This window comes from Rhinolophus ferrumequinum, chromosome 26, assembly GCF_004115265.2.
Source record: "Rhinolophus ferrumequinum isolate MPI-CBG mRhiFer1 chromosome 26, mRhiFer1_v1.p, whole genome shotgun sequence".
NCBI classification, from domain to species: domain Eukaryota; kingdom Metazoa; phylum Chordata; class Mammalia; order Chiroptera; family Rhinolophidae; genus Rhinolophus; species Rhinolophus ferrumequinum.
In genome coordinates, this window is record NC_046309.1 from 3,165,691 (window position 1) to 3,186,226 (window position 20,536).

At 38.1% G+C, this 20,536-nt stretch overlaps 1 protein-coding gene across 17 annotated transcripts in view; it reads left to right on the forward strand.

Moving 5' to 3' along the window:
* The window catches only part of KMT2C (lysine methyltransferase 2C), a 220,031-nt gene that overhangs the window by 155,003 nt on the left and 44,492 nt on the right, over positions 1-20,536 (forward strand). For 11 of the 17 annotated variants that reach the window (XM_033098949.1, XM_033098954.1, XM_033098955.1 and 8 more), the window contains 11 exons: positions 439-504; positions 1,462-1,674; positions 4,097-4,225; positions 6,042-6,161; positions 8,414-8,544; positions 12,127-12,307; positions 15,729-15,833; positions 16,164-16,211; positions 17,203-17,382; positions 17,520-17,552; positions 17,647-17,772. In XM_033098949.1, the coding sequence (XP_032954840.1) occupies positions 439-504; positions 1,462-1,674; positions 4,097-4,225; positions 6,042-6,161; positions 8,414-8,544; positions 12,127-12,307; positions 15,729-15,833; positions 16,164-16,211; positions 17,203-17,382; positions 17,520-17,552; positions 17,647-17,772 (1,332 nt within the window). The remainder of the gene's footprint in view (positions 1-438; positions 505-1,461; positions 1,675-4,096; positions 4,226-6,041; positions 6,162-8,413; positions 8,545-12,126; positions 12,308-15,728; positions 15,834-16,163; positions 16,212-17,202; positions 17,383-17,519; positions 17,553-17,646; positions 17,773-20,536) is intronic. The other 6 variants (XM_033098960.1, XM_033098952.1, XM_033098961.1 and 3 more) reach the window with 4 other exon arrangements.

Consider the following 20,536-nt stretch of genomic DNA (forward strand, 5'->3'; position numbering starts at 1 on the left):
TTATATTAAAACAATTTGCTTACATAAAGAATGTATATTAAACACATTTTAGATATAAAATGTAATTTTTGCTTTTAAGACTCATAATTTTGTAATTACTAGCAGTTTGTAAAAATGTAGTACAGTGTAGTTCTTTATCTTTACCAGTTTTCTTCCACGTGTGTGTATTTTCTTCATCACTTCTTTTTTGTTATTTTAAAGACAGCTTCAAACTGTTCAAGTATTTATTTCAGTATTTCAGTAAAATAGGTACAGAAATAGAAAATATTTTTTTATTAAAATTTATTGGGGTGACAATGGTTAGTAAAGTTAACATACGTTTCAAGTATACAATTCTGTAATACAGAAACAGAAATAGAAATTTTAATCATTTGTAAGTCTATAAGTACACTTTACTATTTCTGAAAAAATTACATACGTTTTTGTTTTTAATTTCAGTGCCTTCCTCAGACTGCTGTGACTCTTCACTTGTAGCACAGATTGTCACAAAAGTGAAAGAGCTAGGTAAAATCTGAAATGCTTCATTTTGCTGGTCTTTACGAAAAGCATATAAATGCATAATTTTTATGTAACTTTCCACATGTTCCATGAAACCTTCCTTAATCATATGAATGTTGAGTCTAAATTCCCTAATGTTGGTACTCATTTCTATAATTGGTACATAAAATGTTCGTCTTTCCAGGTTGAGTGGGACAGTCTTCCTGTAAGTGTCACCCAGTGGGCCGTGGGAATAACCGCTCTTAATTGTTAACTCCATCCTGGCTTTGCTTTCATTGATACATTACTGTGCTTAGTTACCAGTTAGCAGAAAACAAGGCCTAGTTAGCAAACAGGTTCCTTTAGAATTAATTCAATCTCACGCTGTTTTTTTCTGTAATAGATCAGCCTGGCATAGTGATTAATATATTCTTATTAAACTATTATTCTTTTGTCTACTTCCATTTGATATCATCTGATACAAAAATATTGGGATAGTACAGCAATGGTTCTAATGAATAGCAAATTTACACATTTAAATATTTGCCAGCTCTCTCCTTATTTACTGCCTCTCCCTGTAAGTGATTATATTGATACTTTGCTTTCCAGGTGGGCGTCTAGAGTATTCTTGTTTTTCTTATGCAAAACATATTCTCCAGAAAAAGGCTCATAGTTGAGTAGCTGAGCATTGCTTTTAGTGCTTTCTTTCTGAATCCTGAAACTGACACACGATGAACAAAATGCCAGGGAGACCGTTTTTTTTTTTAAAAACTTGCAACCTTTCTGCCTATAACTCAAGGAAGTTAGCCAATTACTCTTAGTTTTAATTGAATGTTCTTAAGTTAATTATTCATGCAGTTCGTAGATAATTGCTTCATAGAAGTCACATTCCCTTGACTTGGGTATTTTGGACCATTAATCAACTTTTATCAATCAGAAAGGAAGAAGAGATTTAATTTGTGTTCTCGGATATTATAATTCTAGATCCACCCAAGACCTACACCCAGGATGGTGTGTGTTTGACCGAATCAGGGATGACTCAGTTGCAGAGCCTCACAGCTACGGTTCCAAGAAGAAAACGGTCAAAACCAAAGTTGAAATTGAAGATTATAAATCAGAATAGCGTGGCTGTCCTTCAGACCCCTCCAGACATTCAGTCAGAGCATTCAAGGGATGGTGACATGGATGACAGTCGCGGTAATACGAATTTATATTCTATGGAGTACGTTTGCAAGAATCAAAGTATATAAATAAGCTTTTAAAATATGTATGATTCATCCCCAGGGTAACTTGTCTCCTGACTTAGCAAACTCTTGGGTGACACTTGTCCTTCCTAAATGAGGGGTCTTCTTGGACCTTCCCTTTCACGTGTCTTCCTTTCCTGTATCCTTGAGAACAGAGCTACAATAGCAAAATCTCCAGGAGCACCAGTTCGTGGAGGGTCACAGATGGGAAAACAGAGGGCTTGGCTCGTTTGTTTAATAGTAGGATAAAACTTCTCAGGGTGCTGTGAGCTTGCAGACGATGGTTAAGCTAAATAAAGCAAAGCGTGACCATGCATTATTCTCTTCAGAAAATGGAAAAGCCATTTTAATCTTCGAGTATAAATTTATATTCACCATAAATTTATGTTCATCATAAGCTATCTGTTTATAAACATTTTCTTGATCTAGTATCAAGGTTTTTCCAGTTGAATTCTTGAAATGACAACATAATTTTAGTATTAAATTCGTTGTGAGTTACATTTTGGCTTATCTCTGAAGCAAATGACCAAAGCCTTGTTTAAAGTAAGAATTAGTTTTGTTCCATCACATCTTGTCATTGAACAGTATTTACTGAACGCCTGCTATGTCCTAGATGTTGGAAGTCTTATCAGTGAACAAAACAGATAAAATTCTCCCCTCATGGAACTTATTTTAATGTTAGGAGGAAAGACTGTTAAAACTTATAACACAGTGAATAAATGAATTACAGTGTGTTCAGCAAGTGGTGTGGAAAACCCAGAGTCAGAGGAATTGGGGGGGCGTATAGAGTGTTGTGAGGGGTCCGATGACCTGAGAGCAACATCTGAGGTCCGACTTGAACGAGTTGAGTGAGTGAGCCTCTGATTCTCTGAGGGAAGGGCATCCAAAATTCCTTCTCCTACATTTTTAAGTGGGTTTATTTTGTGGTAAACCATGGGTGTTTTTGTTTCCCTTGGTGCTTGCTAAGTTTCCGTAAAGAAGCATTTCCTTTTGAGACAGTCTTAGCAGGTATAGAGCAGGTATCAGATTGCTAGGGAATTGGCCTCAAACATTGACTTAATTATCAAAAACAAAGTCACAAATCCTGGGAATGGTATTACAGAAAAGGTTTCTATGGTATTTAGAATCACGAAGAAGAGACCTAACGTTTTAATTGTGTTTGGCAACTTGTTCTTTTTCCTGTAGCACAGTGTCGATCCATGCACAACTTGCAAAGGTTTGATCTTCATAGTGTTAATACAGCATTCTTTTCTAAGAACTGAGCTTTTATAGACGTAATTTCACCGTGTACTTCATTCAGTCAAATAATTATTACACATCTATTAGGCACCATGCTGTGGACGCAGCTGTCAACAGGACTCAGGATACCTGTTTTCATGGGAAACGTTCTCTAGCAAGGAAACAGTCAAGTAAAATGAAGCATCATGTGTCTTGTACAGGAACGTAGAACTGCCATGTAACCTGGTCTAAACATCAGGAATTCTCTAAGAAAGTGATAGAATAAATCCCAAAAGAAAAGTAGATGAAAGGCTGAAGCTGGGGAAGGAATAGGAGAAAGGGCTTGATGCGTTCGAGGACCTGAGTGTAGCTCAGGGTGGTTGGAGAGAAACGAAGCTGGAGAGTTTGCAAGAGGTTGTTACGGTGGGCCTTACAATTCATTTTGAGGCCACGGGGGAGACATTACAGGATTTTAAGTAGAAAATTGATACACATTTATAGAAAGATTATTTAGGCTGCAATTTGAAGAACGGGTTTGAGAGGAAGGTAAGCTTAGAGGTAGGGAAGCTAGTAGGAGGCTATTACAAGTCAAGATTGGACTAAGATGGTAAAGAAATGAAAAGGTTTTTGGGCGAGATGGAGGCATCTTGATTGTTGAAGAGGTTAGGAATTGTCAAGGCCATCTTCTCCAGGGTACATTTCCATGCCTTGTAGTGATGCTAGGTAACACCTGGAAAGGGCGAACTTTCCATTTTGGATATAGTTTTCAGTAAAGAGGTAATATCCAATTATAGCTATAGTTAGAACTCAGAAAGAAGGGCGGTCTAGGCTAGAGAACAAGCCTTGGGGTCTTGGACTGGAAGACATGATTAAAAGCAAAGGGATGATTTAAGTGCAAATTGATTTATAATCATCTTTTTGAGCATTTTCTCTGTGTGTTTCCCTTTCCCTGGTAACTGTTCCGTTTCCTGAGATCCCTGCATTAAGTAGCGTGAGTTCTAGGGCTATTCGGACATTTCCATCTCTGTACTTTCCTGCCACGTGGGAGGCACAGTTAGCATGGCTCAGCGGCCACTTTGTATTGTATTTCCTGTTGCATAGGAGTTATGGATTTGATAGACTTTCCCAATTTTATCTGTACGTGTACTTTTTTCCAGAAGGCGAACTTATGGATTGTGATGGAAAATCAGAATCTAGTCCTGAACGGGAAGCTGTGGATGATGAAACTAAGGGAGTAGAAGGAACAGAGGGTGTCAAAAAGAGAAAAAGGAAACCATACAGACCAGGTATAGTACCTGAGCTAGACATTTTAACCTGATTAAAACTTAGTTGATTTAAGAAAATAGTATTGAGGGCTTCAATTACAATTAAATCATCAGGTTGAAATATAGCTTCTTAACTCTCTGAGCTAAAACTTGTATTTATGAAGAACTGAACTAATTGAATATTCCTTTTAGGTGACAGATTCCTTAGGCTGAGTATGTGATACCTTACAATAAATCATTTAATGCCTTATCCCAAATATTGTCCATTTTATTAAATGCTTCGCTGGATTGAGTTTCATTTATACCTGGACTTTTAAAGCCATTTATATACAGAGGGTGCCAAAACAAAAAGTGCCCAAAATATGTATACACATTTTAAGATAACATCTTTTTTTTTTTTTTTTGGCACCCCTGGTATTTTCTCTTGATGTGTACTTCTGTTATTCTTTTAATTTTTAGCATTCACTTTCTAACATTTTTATATTTTTTAAAACTTCCTGCCATGTTTATGTGTGGTGCCAGTAAGTGTACAGTATGAAGGGGTGTGTCAGGGTGGTTATGCCTCCTAAAATTTAAAGTCCTGTTAATACAATGATAATAAATACTCTCTTATTTCTTCACTGACTCAGGGGTAGAGAGAAAAGTGCTTGTCAAGTTTTATTTGCCTTACTGAAAAACAATGACTGAAATGGTCACAATACAGAATTTACAGGCTTTTTAAAGGTAGTTTATGAATGTCTATTTACCAATCAATAAGGTATTAAATTGAATGAGTTTAATTTTTATTTCTTCTGATTGCTTACATTATTGGTAAGAGGGATCTACATACCTGTTGGTGTACAAGGAAAACCTTTCTCACTGTGTGTGTTCTGCAAGACCTGAACAGCTAACGTTCCTTACAAATGGGCCACATTGTCCTAAGGACCTAGAGTCGTGTCATCCTAATCATTGTATGAAAATGATTTCCTTTGTCCCTAATTATGAGGCTTATAAGGACACTTTTTCAGACATTGCACATTCCTTCCAGGAACTTAGATTGATTCATTTTTTCTCTCTCTGCCTTACTTGGAAGTCATCCCTTCTTCTAACTGAGGGGCCCATTAAGTCACAAAGTATATTGTTACACAGCTATATCATGACAAAAGCTGTTAGTGTTGACCTTGGGTCAGGTGCTATTCCAAGCACTTTGCATCTATTAGTTTACACGTATTTAATCCTTCTGACATACGTGTGAGGAGGTGTGGTACAGTATCCCTATTTTACCACTGAGGGCCTGGAGCACGGAATCATTTAATAAGTTGCTTAGAGTGAAGTAGTAAGCAGAATTACACACTTGGGCTCCAGGTCACGTGCTCTTAATACAGAGCTGCTGTGTGTGTCTCATGTCTGAGGGCCTCAGCCAGGCGTAACTAGACATGTTCCCGCTGGAATCCTGAATTTTGTTTGGATCATTAGTTTGCTTTATATCTTGTCTCTGTTCTCCCTCAGCTAATGTACAAATAATTTAAATGATAGTATATGAGTTACTAATACGTGTTAAGTAAAGAATATTTACTCTGATGGTGTTCAGGAGAGGAAATGCATGCAGTCTTTCTGTACTCGAATGAATTTTTATCCCTGTCTTGTTAGTGTTGAGGTAATAATAGCTTTAACCTCTTTTATTTGCTTATTTCCAAACTCTTGTATTTTTGCATAAAAATGAGATTATTTAAATTCTCCCATGTTGAATTTGGGAAATACTTCTCATTGTTTAACATTAAGCAGTTTCACCCTACTATGGAAATACAGGGAGAAATTAGTTACTTAACGAGGTTACCCAATTTTTTTGGGGGGGTAGGTATTGGTGGATTTATGGTACGGCAAAGAAGTCGGACCGGACAAGGAAAAGCCAAAAGATCTGTGATCAGGAAAGATTCCTCGGGCTCGATCTCGGAGCAGTTACCAAGCAGAGACGATGGTATGGTACTGACTTTGTTGGATTTAACCCCTTTGTCTTGATAGCTGTACTGCAAAGCGCTATCCTAACTGCTGCCCTGTCGAATCCTTAGTGCTGCTTGGGTCCTGGAGTTGAATTCCTGTGGAGCTCACACCTGTGATGCAGAAATTTAGGTTTGATTAGGAAATTGTGGTAATCCAACAGACTACTCCTCAGAGACTTTTTAACCAGTTCATTGCTTTTCCTATGTTCAATGTAAGTAGTGTATACTTATATTGGACCGAATCACTGTTACACCGGGTACTTTCTGGCCATCTCATAAAAGGCCTTTCTTTGATTGTCTTAGCTACTTGGCCTAAAATTAGAAACTTGTAGACTTTTTAGTGGAAAGTGACAGCATACCCCAGCAATTTTTTAACAAAATGGTATGTTTTAGAAATAATTCTTCCAATTGATAGTCTCTCATCCTCACTTAGAGCTTCAAAGAAAGCTAAACCATTGCACAGTTGTATATTTTAAATGCTTTAAAATAGGGTGTGGAAAGGAAAATGAGGTGTTTTCAGCATGTGCTCTATTGAATAGAATTCTTCCATTTCTATGGGCTTTGGTTTTGACCTGTGAATTAATAAAAATTAGAAATTGCTGCACATTTTTAAAAGGAAGCACCATAATGATTTTAAAGAAGTTTTTAATATGACTCATATGGCTATAATAAGCCCTAATTTAAAAATGTGATATGTTCACTGAAAGTATTGGTTGTGTTTTCCACCTGTCTCTTTTTGTCTTCTAAGTTTTTGGCCTCTTTTAGTTCAGTATTCTGTTCCTTCATCTGTGTCATCGAAAGTCATCCATTGAGTTTGTAATTTATTAGTGTTTTTCTCCTTTTCTGAATTGCCTTTTTGGTATTTTAGTCATTTCTCTTTACAGCCTACTAGTTGACAAACTCCTAGTTTCAGTTGTTTTTCATTCCTTCATGTGTCTAATTGATTTAGAACATCACATGTAAAGCCATCACACACCTGATTCCACTCTATCTCCTGGCTCCGTTTCCTAGTGCGTCATCCCTTTGTGTTTATGTAGAAGATACATATATACATACAGATGCACACAGGTTAATTTTTCATTACTGTAAGTTTATATGTTCTCTAGAACATTCTCCGAACTTTGGAGACGTGCATTGAAGATTTGTTCTTTCAGAGAGTATATTTTTTTATTTGTCACTTGCAGGAACATGAGAGTCTACCATCCCAGGACTTCTTTAAAGCTAAATGCTTAGTTTGAAGTTTCCGGGTCCACGTATTTGTTTTCTGTAAATTCAGATTTCTTACACATTAGGGCTACGTTAGTTTATGAATTCTCAGGGAAGATTTATATTTTTTGCCTTTTTACCCAGCACCAAATTCTAAGACAAGACAACCAGCAGATTTCTTTGCTGTTGTTGGAGGAGAGGGGGTGGGGCAACGAGCAATGTATTGGGGGGTGGGTAATGAGAGTGTGTGTTCTTGTTAAACTAACCCTGAGCATGGAGTCCCTTCAGGCTCCCACTTTCTTTTTTTTTTTTTTTTTTAAACTTTCATTTATTTAAGTGTGTTTTTCCAGGACCCATCAGCTCCAAGTCAAGTAGTTGTTTCAATCTAGTTGTGGAGGGCGCAGCTCACAGTGGCCCATGCGGGGATTGAACCAGCAACCTTGTTGTTAAGAGCACCGCGCTCTAATCAGCAACCAGCTGAGTGAACCAGCCGCCCCCCGGGTCCCACTTTCATACAGGCACCTCTGGTTGTTCAGCACCTTGGAGAGGACTTAATGTTTGTCTTCTGTTGCCCGTTCCTCATAAGGCTCTGAGAACTCGAGTTCAAGGCCACTGGGTTTTAGCAAAACTTCAGAGAGTTTTATTTAGTTCTTTTTCTTTGCTTATTTCTGTGGTTCTTATTTTACTTGAATTTTTGGTCTTTGAGTAATCTTCATTTTCGTTAAGAGACAATGGTAAACATGCTGATACTAAATAGACATGAAAGGACTTTTTTATGATATTTAAAAGTTACTGATAAACTTGCTTTGAGAACTTTTTTGTGAAAATCTTGTCATTATGCTGCACACCTTAACCTTAGTGTTGTATGTCAGTTATATCTTAGTAAAACTGGAAGAAAAAAGAAAAAGCATGTTTGTTTATATGGAACATGCTTTGGGTATATTGATAAGCTACAAAATTAATTTGGGTGGGTTTGTCTGAAATTTTAAATACCACATATTGATAAATGTGCCTATTGTTTCAGGCTGGAGTGAGCAGTTACCAGACACTCTAGTTGATGAATCTGTTTCTGTTACTGAAAACACTGAAAAAATAAAGAAGAGATACCGAAAAAGGAAAAATAAGCTCGAAGAAACTTTCCCTGCTTATTTACAAGTAATATTTTGCTTTATGTTATATTATGTAGTTTGTTAATGAAAGAAATGTAATGTATTGAGTTTTGAAAATTAGGTCTGTTGTCTTTGTTAATTTTGTTCTTGTTTTGTATTGAATTAGTCATCATAAATGCCACTTTTACCTTCCAGGGGCCCAGAAAAATTAACGTTTTCTTTTTTTGTGCTTTGATACACTTCACAAAGTTCTTTTTTTTTTTTTAAATCCCAGTTTTCACTTACAAATATTTCATAAGCTATACAAGGACTCTTTGGGCTGAGAACAGCTCGTCCTTCCAAAGCATTCACACCTGTGCTGCCCAGGTCCACCTCTTGTGGTCAGTCCGTTGGTGGTACCAGGTACAGGAATCATGTTCTCTGAATGAAGACGGGTTTTCAGCAGCCAAAGTGACAGCTTTAATAATCATTTACCCCTTTGGGAGGCCCAGCGAACCAAAGATTTAAGCAGAATTGTTTTTGTTTTCTGAAATATGCATCCAAAAACTATCCATCAGTCTGAAGAAATTATGTTTGGTAGATGTAGATTACATGAAAATAGACATCTTTCTAGTACATCTTGTAAACAGATAACTACAGAAGAGTTCTAGGCCATGTGCTATGCTGGAAAAGCCCTGTATTAGAAATAGGACTGAGATTAAACACTGGCTCGGCCCCCAGCTCATTCTGTGTTCCTGAGCGTCTCCGTTCTTCGTGGCCTCTAGTTCTTCACATGTAAACATTGGGTTGGACCATACTCCGTGGAATGTCCGCCCTGACATTCGTGTCTCTGGCTGTTTGTCTGCTTGGTCCCTCCCACTGAACTGTGACCTACATAGATGCCTCCGCTGTGCTTGACTCATACTTATTTTTTTACCTTAATTTTCCAGTTTGCTATTACTAGTTTAATAGCTTTAAAATACATTTCCTTTCAATTAACATAGAAGTTCCTCTGTGTTCTTTTTCAGTAATTAGAAGTGTAAAAGTAAAACACTTATTTAAGTGAGAAGTCCTGTATGTCTAATAAATGAGATTGGAAGCATAGTCACTTCAGTATAGATTATAGTAATATTTGAGGGTGAATTTTTATTAGGCAACTAACACCTCGAGGGTGGCGCCTGTTTTAGAGCCGAACCTTCCACATCAGAGCCCTGGGCTTGGATACCACTCTGACACCAGTTACCTGTGTGTGTCCCATTTTCTCAGCTATAATTGTAATGCCTGCTGCACAGGAATGTTGAGAGTAAATAAGAATTGTGTACGTACAGGGCTGAGCTCTGTGCCTGACATTTTGTCTGTCTTTAATAAATGTTTTATTTTCCCCTTATTCCCATCAAATACCCATTCATCCTAGCTTTGTACCTTTGAAACATATATAATAGTAAATTTATTGGTCAGGAGACAGATCCGTTTATTGTTTGGATTATCTTTAATTGCATCCTTTCTGTTGTCTCCTGGTCCTTCTGGAGTATTGTGTAGGTGACCCTCCCCTTCCATCCCCCCCCGCAGTGATCCTTGTGTAAAGCTTCCTTTAGCCATTTATGAAAGTATGAAAACTGATTCACATATTAGCAAAACGGCCATTAGAAGTAGTGGATCTGATTTCCCGATAACTGCTGTAAACGTAACCTGCTGAGCGGGGTTGTGCCCTCTGGTGTACAGGTGTAATTCCTCTGGCGTGTATCAGTAATATCTGTTTGGGGTCAGGGTGAAGTAAGCCTTTGTAATGGCACTGTTTCTTGACATCTTGTGATAGCAGTTGTATTTTTTCTCCCTATCGATGGGGGGAAATACATAGTGATGAAAACCCACTAGGAATTCATAATAATTTATTCCCCAACTTCTCTTCATTAATTACAACTGTGTTAAGATAAACTATAAATTACTGTATACTCTACCCCTTGGAAATATTTGTACAGTCCACTAAGGGCTAGTGCTGTCGTGTGACCTTAGGAACGCTGCACAAGATCCAGCGGGTTTGGGGATCACTGACATCAGATGAGAAACCATGGGGGGCTCACTCCATTATGTTAACTACAGGAAGTGAGGAGCCACCAAATTAATAAGAATGTTGCAGTTTTTGATAAATACCAATAAAGTCATCGTGGGGCATTTAAAGAAGAAATTGTTGCTAATGGTGGCCCCAGATTTCTCAAATTCATACTGAAGTCATTAAATAATCTCTAAAACTCTAAGATGCTTTCTGCTATTTAGCATTTTTCCTCATGATGAAAACATTGGTGGTATAAGAAACAAACCATCTGCTACCCAGTGACCTAGCTTTGTGGATGTTCACATTTCTTTTTCATAGTGAAACAACTTGTTCATTTATAAAAATGTGGAAATTCCAAATCAAGTGTACCATCACCTCTACCAGACTTCACATACTTCCTCCCCCATCCAAAGTTGGCTTTGCTGACAGGGTAGTGTTTATCCTTTCAGAATTTTTTTTATAATTTATTTTTGCATAGTCATAATAGTCTTGGTTTGTAGTTTATATTTAGCTGGACTTATCACTCCACTTGTTTTCTTTTAATACTGTATTTTAGAGGTTTTCTTTGACAGCGTAACTCTATATCCTTTTTTAAAATTGCCATATTTTATAGTATAGGTGTCTGTAATTTATTCAGTCATACGCCTTTTGGTAGACATCGGGGCTGTGTTCGCTTTTGGTATATAAAATGCTGCAGCGAACCTTTTCTGTAAATGTTATCTTTGGCAAGAGTGTGTTAAATGTTGATAGTTACTGCAGAATTGTCCTCTACAAGATTCCTTTTCCAGACAGACCTTGTAGGAAATTGACTAAAGCAGAGTTGCTGGGTTAAAATAGGCAAAGGGGTTTTGTTTCCCCAGTGTTTCCTTTTGTCCTTTTTATTGAATCTTGAGCAGTGTTCAAGAGATCCTTCAGTTGTAAGGAACCCAGCTTGAAACACTGGTATCTAGAGCAGAGAAAGTATATTGAAATGGAGAAATGTTAATATAAGCAAATGAATAAAAGGCCAAAAGCCTGTAATAGCAATAAATTTGGTGCATAGTCTGGTTAAAATGAGTATAAACACACTCCTTCCGATTTATACTGTGTTAAGTCTTTAATGTGGTTTCTAAGAATCACATGAGATGACAACATCTATCTGAAGTATGGAAGCTTTAAAGCTGTAGATCAAACCACTGTGCTGTCCTCTGCAAGTAACCTGTCCTCACCGGCATCACGATGAAGCTTTAGTTTTTCTTACATGAGTTAAGGTGCCAGTGGTATTGTAAATTTATCAGTCTTTAAATTTAATTGTAACCTAATCTGGAATTACTGAATTATTATACTGCTGTTGCTAGAAATACATTTGACAGAACTGTGTGGTATTGTTTGCATAATTTTATTCGTCTCTAGTAAAACTACCAAAAAATCGTACTTTTAAAATAAGGGGAATCTATATGAAATAGTTGACGGGATGTTGTTCACATATTTCTATATTCAGTTTCTGTATTGTTGAATACCAAGCCTTTCTGTTATCTTCTGCCTTCCTGTCAAAAACGATGGCGTTGATAATTTTATAACTGTCAATCATTTTCATATGTGCTTATCTTTATCTAGGAAGCTTTCTTTGGAAAAGATCTTCTAGATACAAGTAGACAAAACAAGCTAAGTTTAGATAATCTGTCAGAAGACACAGCCCAGCTTTCATATAAAACAAACATGAACACAAATTTCTTGGATCCTTCCTTAGATCCACTACTTGGTGCATCCTCTACTCCAGCCAAACCCGGAGCTCACGGTATGTGGAACCTTTATCACCTGACATTTATTTTCCTTTTTAGTAAACCTTGGAAGCGCTTCAGTTTGGCCTCATGCAGTTTTAAAATCGACTTTATTGAAGTGTAACTTGTATTCAGTAAATGCAACTGTTTTTAAGTGGACAGGTCTGTAAGATTTGGCAGCTAAGCGTAACTACCACCAAAATCAAGAGTTGCAAAGAAAGTGTTAAGTTTATACTTTGCTAAGGGTAATGTAAGCGAGTGTAATTTGGTCATAGTTGGTGTGTTATAAATATAAAAATCTTCAATTTAAGTAAGATAGGTTTTTGATAATTACCCAAATAAGTTCAAAAGAGGACAAAAAGTGTGTAGTTGGGACCCAGCTGACAGCCTGTGTTAATACAGTGAAATACAGGGCCTTCTTCATTTCTCACTACTGACAGTTCAAGCCCGATCAAGTAATCTTTGTTGTAGGAGGGAGGCCTTCTGGTGCTGGTAGGGCATTAAGCAGCGTCTCTGTCCTCACCATGTCACAGGGATCAAAAAAGCCTCCACATGTTACTGCCACATGTCCCCTGCGAAATTGCTCCTGATTGAGAACCACTGCCCTAGACATAGTTAAATACAAAGATGACCGTGTTTCCCTGAAAATAAGACCTAGCCGGACTATCAGCTCAAATGTCTTTTGGAGCAAAAATTAATCTTATATTAATTTTTGCTCCAAAAGACGCATTAGCGCTGATTGTCTGGCTAGGTCTTCTTTTCAGGGAAACGTGGTATTTAAAATTAGAGAAAGGTATGGGAACTGAGAATGTTCATCAGGTAATATTAATATCAACAAGGCTCCAGGAGTTCAATTGGTTGGGTGTATAGGAGCTGTGATCTTCTTCCCGGCTTCTAGATGTTTATCGTACTACGTTACAAATTAATGTTCTGACAAGCATCTATTTTGCCATTGATTACATTTGGTGCTTAGTTAATTTTATAAACTCTGTTTGGAAACTGTCCTAACGGCAGTCTTCACTGAGAGGTGGCTCGATGTGTTAAGTAGTCACAGCCGAGGAGCATGATCCTGGATGGAAATACAGGCATTTATAGTTTTATTTTAACTTCTTCAGAGAATTACAAGCAATCTTACGCCCTCCTGAAAGCATGCACACATCCAGTTTTACTCTTGTCCGCGAGGAAATGGAAGTCCATGCTGGACTAAAAGGCCCTGCTTTTTGTTTAATTGTAGCAGGTCATTTTACTTTAATTCTGTTGTGTTAAGTACTTACCTGCTCTTACCCATGTCAATATGTACAGTGAAAGACCTGTGGGTCCGTCAGAGGATGTCATTCTGTTGGGTTAAGGATATCTTACTGTGAAACCACGACTGGCCATTTAAAGACTTAAAGTAGAAGTTACTTGTACGTGAGTTTGTATAAGGAAGAGAACAGAAATTGCACAGAAGACATGTTGTGGCAGGAAAGACATTGATCTATGTTATTTTTATTCCTTTTTCCTTTATTTGAAGTTGTTTTTCCCCACAAAACTGCTAAAGAGAGAATGGCTTAATCATAAATCCAAAATGGGGAAGACTAGAGTAACCATTTGGAAACCTGCATTAAATGGAATGTGTTTTGCAGTTGAATCATCTTACCCTTTTAATGGGAAATTTACAAGTACAGGCTTTCCATTTTTTGCATTTCATTCAATATAGGCTGTTAGCATCAGTTTTAATGACTTGTTAATAAGATATAAAATTTTTCTTCAGGTAGTGGAGAACGTTTTAAATATGGTCTTTTAAAAAATGTTGGTTATAATTTGTGTAGTAGAATTCCATTGGTTTAAAACAAGCATACTCATACTAGGTGACCCTTGAAAGAATTATCCAGAATTTTTTTCTTTCAAGTGTATTGTTGTCTAGAGGATACATTGTTGAAATAATTATATTTCCCTAAAAACTTAACCAGTATTTGGCCATATAAAATTTACATTTGCTTTCGCTTTGAAAAACTGTGATATTCTTATGTATATATGAATTCTATTTGAGAAGTATATGTTTAATGGGACAAGACTATTTGTGTTTCATAGAAATATTGGATCTAGGATCTGGAGTATTAATTTTAAGTCCCATTTCCTATTTTTAAAGTAAAAATACAGTTGAAATGGTTTTAAAAATTCACACGTTTCTTAACTAAGTAACTAATAAATTACTAGTGCTAGCCTAAATAATTTTCTCCTTGATTGTGCCAGAAACCCTTGACTTCTTACTGTCTCACAGAAGTTCTCTTGACTTAAACTATCTCACATTCATATGTAATGCGTAATATGTCATCCACACATTTTTCTTTGCCTTCAAAATGTGGCCCAAAGCCAACCACTTCTGACTCACCTTCCACGATAGTGCGAGCTGTCACCACCTGTCACTTGGACTCCAGCACCAGCCGGCTGACTGGTCTCCAGGTTTCCTGTCTTCCCGTCACCCTTACCCCACCTCCAGCCCCAGCCTGCTCTGCACATGGCAGTCATTGTGCTCCCTTCATGCATGAACCATATTCTCTCCTGTCCTCAACCTTCCTTTGTACTTTATATGTTAGAATAAAGCTCAGTCGTCGCCGTGACCTGTGAACCTGTACATAACCTTTAGCACTACAATAACACACGGGCCCCAGGAGTGGGCAAAACCCTTCCTGCTCTAGTCTTCACATCTCCCTTAGTTCATTTAGATTCATGTATGATCATCGTGTCCTTTTAAAAGCTCTTATGACCACTTTATCTGGTACAGCATCCCCACATTTTATTCTTAATTCTTTTTTAAAATCGTTATAGTACTTACAATGACATCATTTATTTACAGCCTGACTCCCTCTGAGAAAATAAACTACGTGAGGGTATGGACTTGGTTTTAGTCACTTCTCTATTCCCTGTGGCTGCAACACTGCCTATTGACACAGCCCACAGACGTGGTTCTGTGGGCCACGCAGATGGTTTTCTACAAATAAGTGAATGAGTAATCATTAAAGGTGAAGCTGGAAGGAGGCGGGGACTGGGTAGTGTCTGGTTTGTACTTCACAAGGAATTTCTAGATAATCGGTTTTCTTTCATATTTTCTGTTTTGTTGTCCAGATGTCATTTTTAGATATAGTACTTTATTAATGAATTGTTTTGCTTTGCTTCTCACAGCATTCTGTTTCACTTTTATTGCCTATAGGTCTTTATTTTAAATTCATTAATATAAACCAGTCACAAAACACAATGCCTCGTTATTCAAAACTTTGGAGTGCCTTTTCTATGAAACAAATCCCTTACTGTAGAAGTAATAAACCTAATTTTAGCACTTACCTCAGCCTCTGCTGTACTCGAGATATGTAGTAAATGGTTGAATGAGTAAAGGTGTTTTAGAACTTAATGTCTAGAAAAATACTGAGACTTTAAATATATACTTACTACATTTAGGTACTGCTGATGACCCCTTAGCTGATATTTCTGAAGTCTTAAACACAGATGATGACATTCTTGGAATAATTTCAGATGACCTTGCAAAATCAGTTGATCATTCAGGTATATATGAATGCTATTTGCCCAGTGTCTGTTTTATGATATGAGTGAGAGGTTTATGTGTGTGGAACAAGTTTAGTCTTTTCTCTGAAACTGGAAAACAAATTTTTCTTCGTCATTACCAAAGAACTGATCGTATAATTTGATCTACCTTGGCTTTCCTGCTTAGGGGAAATCGCAAGGTAGTTCATTTCTGTTGTCCTTCTAACAGCATCAAATTGGGGGCTCCCTGCCTTAACGACTTGCTGTGTCTTGTTTCCTCTTTTGTTTGCGTTGTCCCTCACTTCCTGCTCCGGTGGTAATCATCCGTTTTATTTGGTTTGGGTCTTGTAGGTCTTGATTTATGCACTTTCCAGGTTGAGAGCTCACCCTTTCCATTTGGTAAGAAACTGAGCAATGGATGACGGCTGACTAGAGTAGTCTTTTTGATAGTGATTTCAGCTGAAGCAGCCCGTAGGTGCATGCCTGTTTGTTAGAGTGCTAATTGGTCACTAACCCGTACTTTGCTTTTCCTTTTGTGCGCGTAGCTAAAGCCTCATACAGCTCGACTGTGCTTTGGATGACTTTCTCAGTAGTTTGTTTTGTTTTTTTTCCAGTGAATGGTTTTATTCTTAATATGTAATTTATAATTTTACCCAAATGTCATAGAGTTAATTTCTAATACAAAATCAAATGAGAGCAGACTAAATTTTACTCTTTAATAGTAAAGTATGGCAAAGGAATTGGATGATAGACCACTTTTAAACGTGGTTCTTGCTTTAAAATCCAAGTCGTCTGAGATAAAGCACGTTATGTCATAAACATGGTTTATGTCTTGTTTTGTGACTACAGAATATTTCAAAATCTTATCTGTAGTTGAAATTATTCACCAAGATGTTTACTAAACATTAATTAAGAATTTTCGAGCTTTCCATGAATTTATGTGAAACTCATTTCTTCCTCCTGTTTCACCTGCTGCTTTGATAGTTGAACTGTACATGCAAAGCACTATCTTCCAAGGTAAAGCAATTAGTTAGTGTATTGAATATTGTTTATCGAATACCCTCTCAGGTTCCTATCATAATAATGTGGTGCCAATTCCTCATGGAAGTTAGCACATTTGAACCAGAAGTGTTCTTTTGTTCTTCAGGAAATGTCTTGATTTTGATTAAAATAGAACTTTAAGTGGCATCTAGTTTCCAAGTACATTGTGCGTACTTTTTACTGATTGACCATCCAGATAGATAGAAGAATCCTGATTACTTCAGAATTACAGGCTTTTCATTGCTCTATTTGAATCCTACTGTTGTGTATTAATGCAGACAAACAGTGTGCTGCCTTTTGCGTGAGAATTCAGAATTCACGTTTTACTTTATTTCCCTTGGTCCTCCAGCTGGAATAGATATTGGGCCCATCGCAGAGGAGCCTTCCTCTCTGCCTCAGTCAAATGTCAATCAGAGTTCACGACCATTAAGTGAAGAGCAACTCGATGGAATCCTCAGTCCTGAACTAGACAAAATGGTCACAGATGGTAAAATATTTGCCCTACATCTAGGCTTTCTAAAAGACATGAGTAAATATGATTTTCAAAGATTTCTGCATGCTTATTTATAATTTCACTTCTTTTCTGATAATTTCTATGACAAATGCTATTTTGTATCAGTGTATTGATATGGTAGTTAATATTTCTACTTCTTTATTCTATCCTAGGAGCAATTCTTGGAAAGTTATATAAAATTCCAGGTATTTGTGTTCTGATTTTTTAGTTTTTGAAGGTGGCATTCCCCGTATGGCTCTAGTAGACTTTTAATCTTGTTGTTACCATTTTCTCTCGTAGAGCTTGGAGGGAAGGACGTGGAAGACTTGTTTACTGCTGTGCTCAGTCCCGTGTCCGCTCAGCCCACTCCAGCACCGCAGCCCCCGCCACCCCCCGCACCACCGCTGTTGCCCTTGCACAATCAGGGTATGTATGTCACCCCTAGAAGGGTTTCGTAAGCATGGTTCTGGCACGCGTTCACTAAGGCCAATTCAGCCCCGACCCTTAGTAACAAATACAAACCCATAGGACAAAACCCTCTTTCGCGAGGATGGAAAACTACTAACCTCTAAATCGACCTCAGTCACATGCGCCCCCTCCCAGAAAGGCTGGAAACCTGTGAGCCGCTTTAGGAGCAGACTTCCTTTGGTCACGTGGCTGGAGTGGGGCGAAGGCTCCGATGCCCGCCCTCTTCCCTTCCGCAGCCGCCATCCCAGCTCACCGTCACTCAGCCCTCCCTGCTCATGTGTCTGGAGACAGCCCCGCTGACCTGGATGCCTGTACTCACTGATCTCGTCCGGGTTTCACTGTCATTTCCTCAGTGCTTAGCAGGTCTCCTCCACACCTACCCACATGCTTTTCATTGTAGCATGTGGTGCCAATATGAATCACTGTTTGGATGATTACGGCTTTTCCCTTAGCTTGTGAGCTCTTTGAAGGCTCGTTCATGTCCGCCTTCATCACTGGGTACCCTGCCACACACAGCATATGTGCTCCACACACACAGAGGAAATCAGAGACCTTCTGCCACCGTCCACTAGGAAGGTTCTAATTTTGTGGAACTTTGCTTATTTTGTTGGCTCAGTTTCCTTCTACCTCCTTATAACTAGCTGTAGGTAAAATAAGTTTAAGGATTTAATTTCTCTCTCTTTTTGGAGAGCTGGACTCTGATAGCCTAGAATTAAAATTTGTGGGAGTAGGTAGGAGACAGTTTGCAGAGAAGGAAATCTCCTTTAGGAAGGAGTAGGGAGTCCTGCGGTGGTGGGTGCTTTTGGTAATTTGAGCACAGCGTTATTTCTCTGTATCCTGTTGCCACTGCTTCCTGATTATATACGGAACTGAAAAATTTAATGATATTTTTATAAAATCTTACACTTTTTGTGTAAGAGCTGAAATGTGCAAATAATGTTATCTTTAGTATTAATTTTGTGTATACATGAAAATTCCGTAACACACATAATTAAAATATTTTATTCTCTGCCGGTTTGGCCTCTAAACATAAGGAAATGTCTTCATTTCTGCCGGACTGAACATGTGCTATTTATTTGTGGATAAAACACTCATCAGATGTGCTTCTTGCCTTAATTGTTCTCAAATGCTTTCTCAGTGATTCAGAGCTCTTCAGTATTTTCCTTCTCAATATATGAAAAATGGTCTATCTCCATGTTTTGTGAAACTGAAACTATATTAGAAATCAAATCAGTTAAGGGTGTATTTCTTTAGAAAAGATTTTACAGTCGTGATTTAAATAATTTCACCGTGCAGCCTCATTTAAAAGGTTTTGAGGAGATGGGTGTTTTAAGGCTTCCTGCCCACAGGAGCTTAGAATCCTAGTATCGCGGGCCTTCAGGTACACAACTAATTTATATTATAGTAGAGCATAATTCAAGAAGTGCATGGAGAGGCACTAAGGTTTCAACCTTCACGTGTAAAAGAAAGAAGAGTAATTCTGACCTAAGGATACAGCATGCTCAGGTCCCATGTAGGGTGACATGTAGCTATTTAGGAATGACAACTTTATAATTTCCAGAGCACAGGAGGAGAGAGAAGTAAGTGGGCAGTGATTAAGGAGCAGAATCAGAAAATGCGCTTTGGGTCAGATGGTATTTAGACCATAGGAAAAATGGGCAGTGGCAGTTGGCCTTTCTTCTCTCGCCATTGAAGACGGGGCACCAGTGAAGTGAGCGGACGAGTTCCATGTTGTGGCAGTGTAGCTCTGGTGTGTATTGGAAATGAGCTTGAGACGAGAAGGGTGTGCTCAGGAGTTTCTTATGGTTGGGAATAAGTAGAAATTTGGGTTCTATGTGAATGTGTCTGCAACGCTCGCTGACAAGAAGAAATGGATAGCAGAGACCGTGATGTTAGAATGGGTAGGAGTTCGCTGCTGAATGGATGTGGAAGGTGTGTGGAGAAAGGAGAAATCAAATAGGCTCTGTAGAAGCCAGGCTTGCCGAGAGCACAACCGGTCATGCTGTGAACCGGAAACAGGCGACGAAGAAGACGCAGAGGGTAGTGGAGTTACAAGGAATTTAGTTTGAGACCTTTTTTAGTTTGTTAGAAATGGGGCACATACATTGATCAAGGCTGCAGACTAAAGTTTAGGAATTATCTGTGTGTGGTACTAATTGAAGTTGTGAGCAGGGTGAGATTTCCTGAGAGGACTGCAGTTCTGCCAGCGGAGTACAGAATCTTGAAGAATTTCTCAAATTAAATGTAGTAAGTTATATGCTTAACTCCTCTGATTTTATATTAGGTGTGCAGTTATATGTTCCTTTTCTTTCTCCTTTTTAAGGGTTAGGTGGAAGTGAAAAAAGCAGTGCGAGATTGCAACATGGTGAGGTGGAGCATCTTAGAAACGGTGTCCTTTAGAGGCAGGTTGTAAACTGGGATACGTACGTGTAAGGTGCTTCATCACACACTAAGATTGTCGGTCGTCTTCAGTAGAGTAACTTCCTTAGGAGCGGGAAGGAAGGGCAGCAGAGTCACGTGTTGACAGAGAGTGGGGCTGGGAAATGCCGAGAAGTTTGAGGAACTTGAAAATCACTTTAGGTGAATGTTAAATAACTCTTCAGTTCTTACCTTGATTCATGTCTGAAAAGTACTACTTTTATAAACTTACGTGACCAGGTTGGGTAAGTATGTAGACTTGAGAGAGAGAAGGGAAAAAGGGGGGAAAAGACCACCTCTTCTC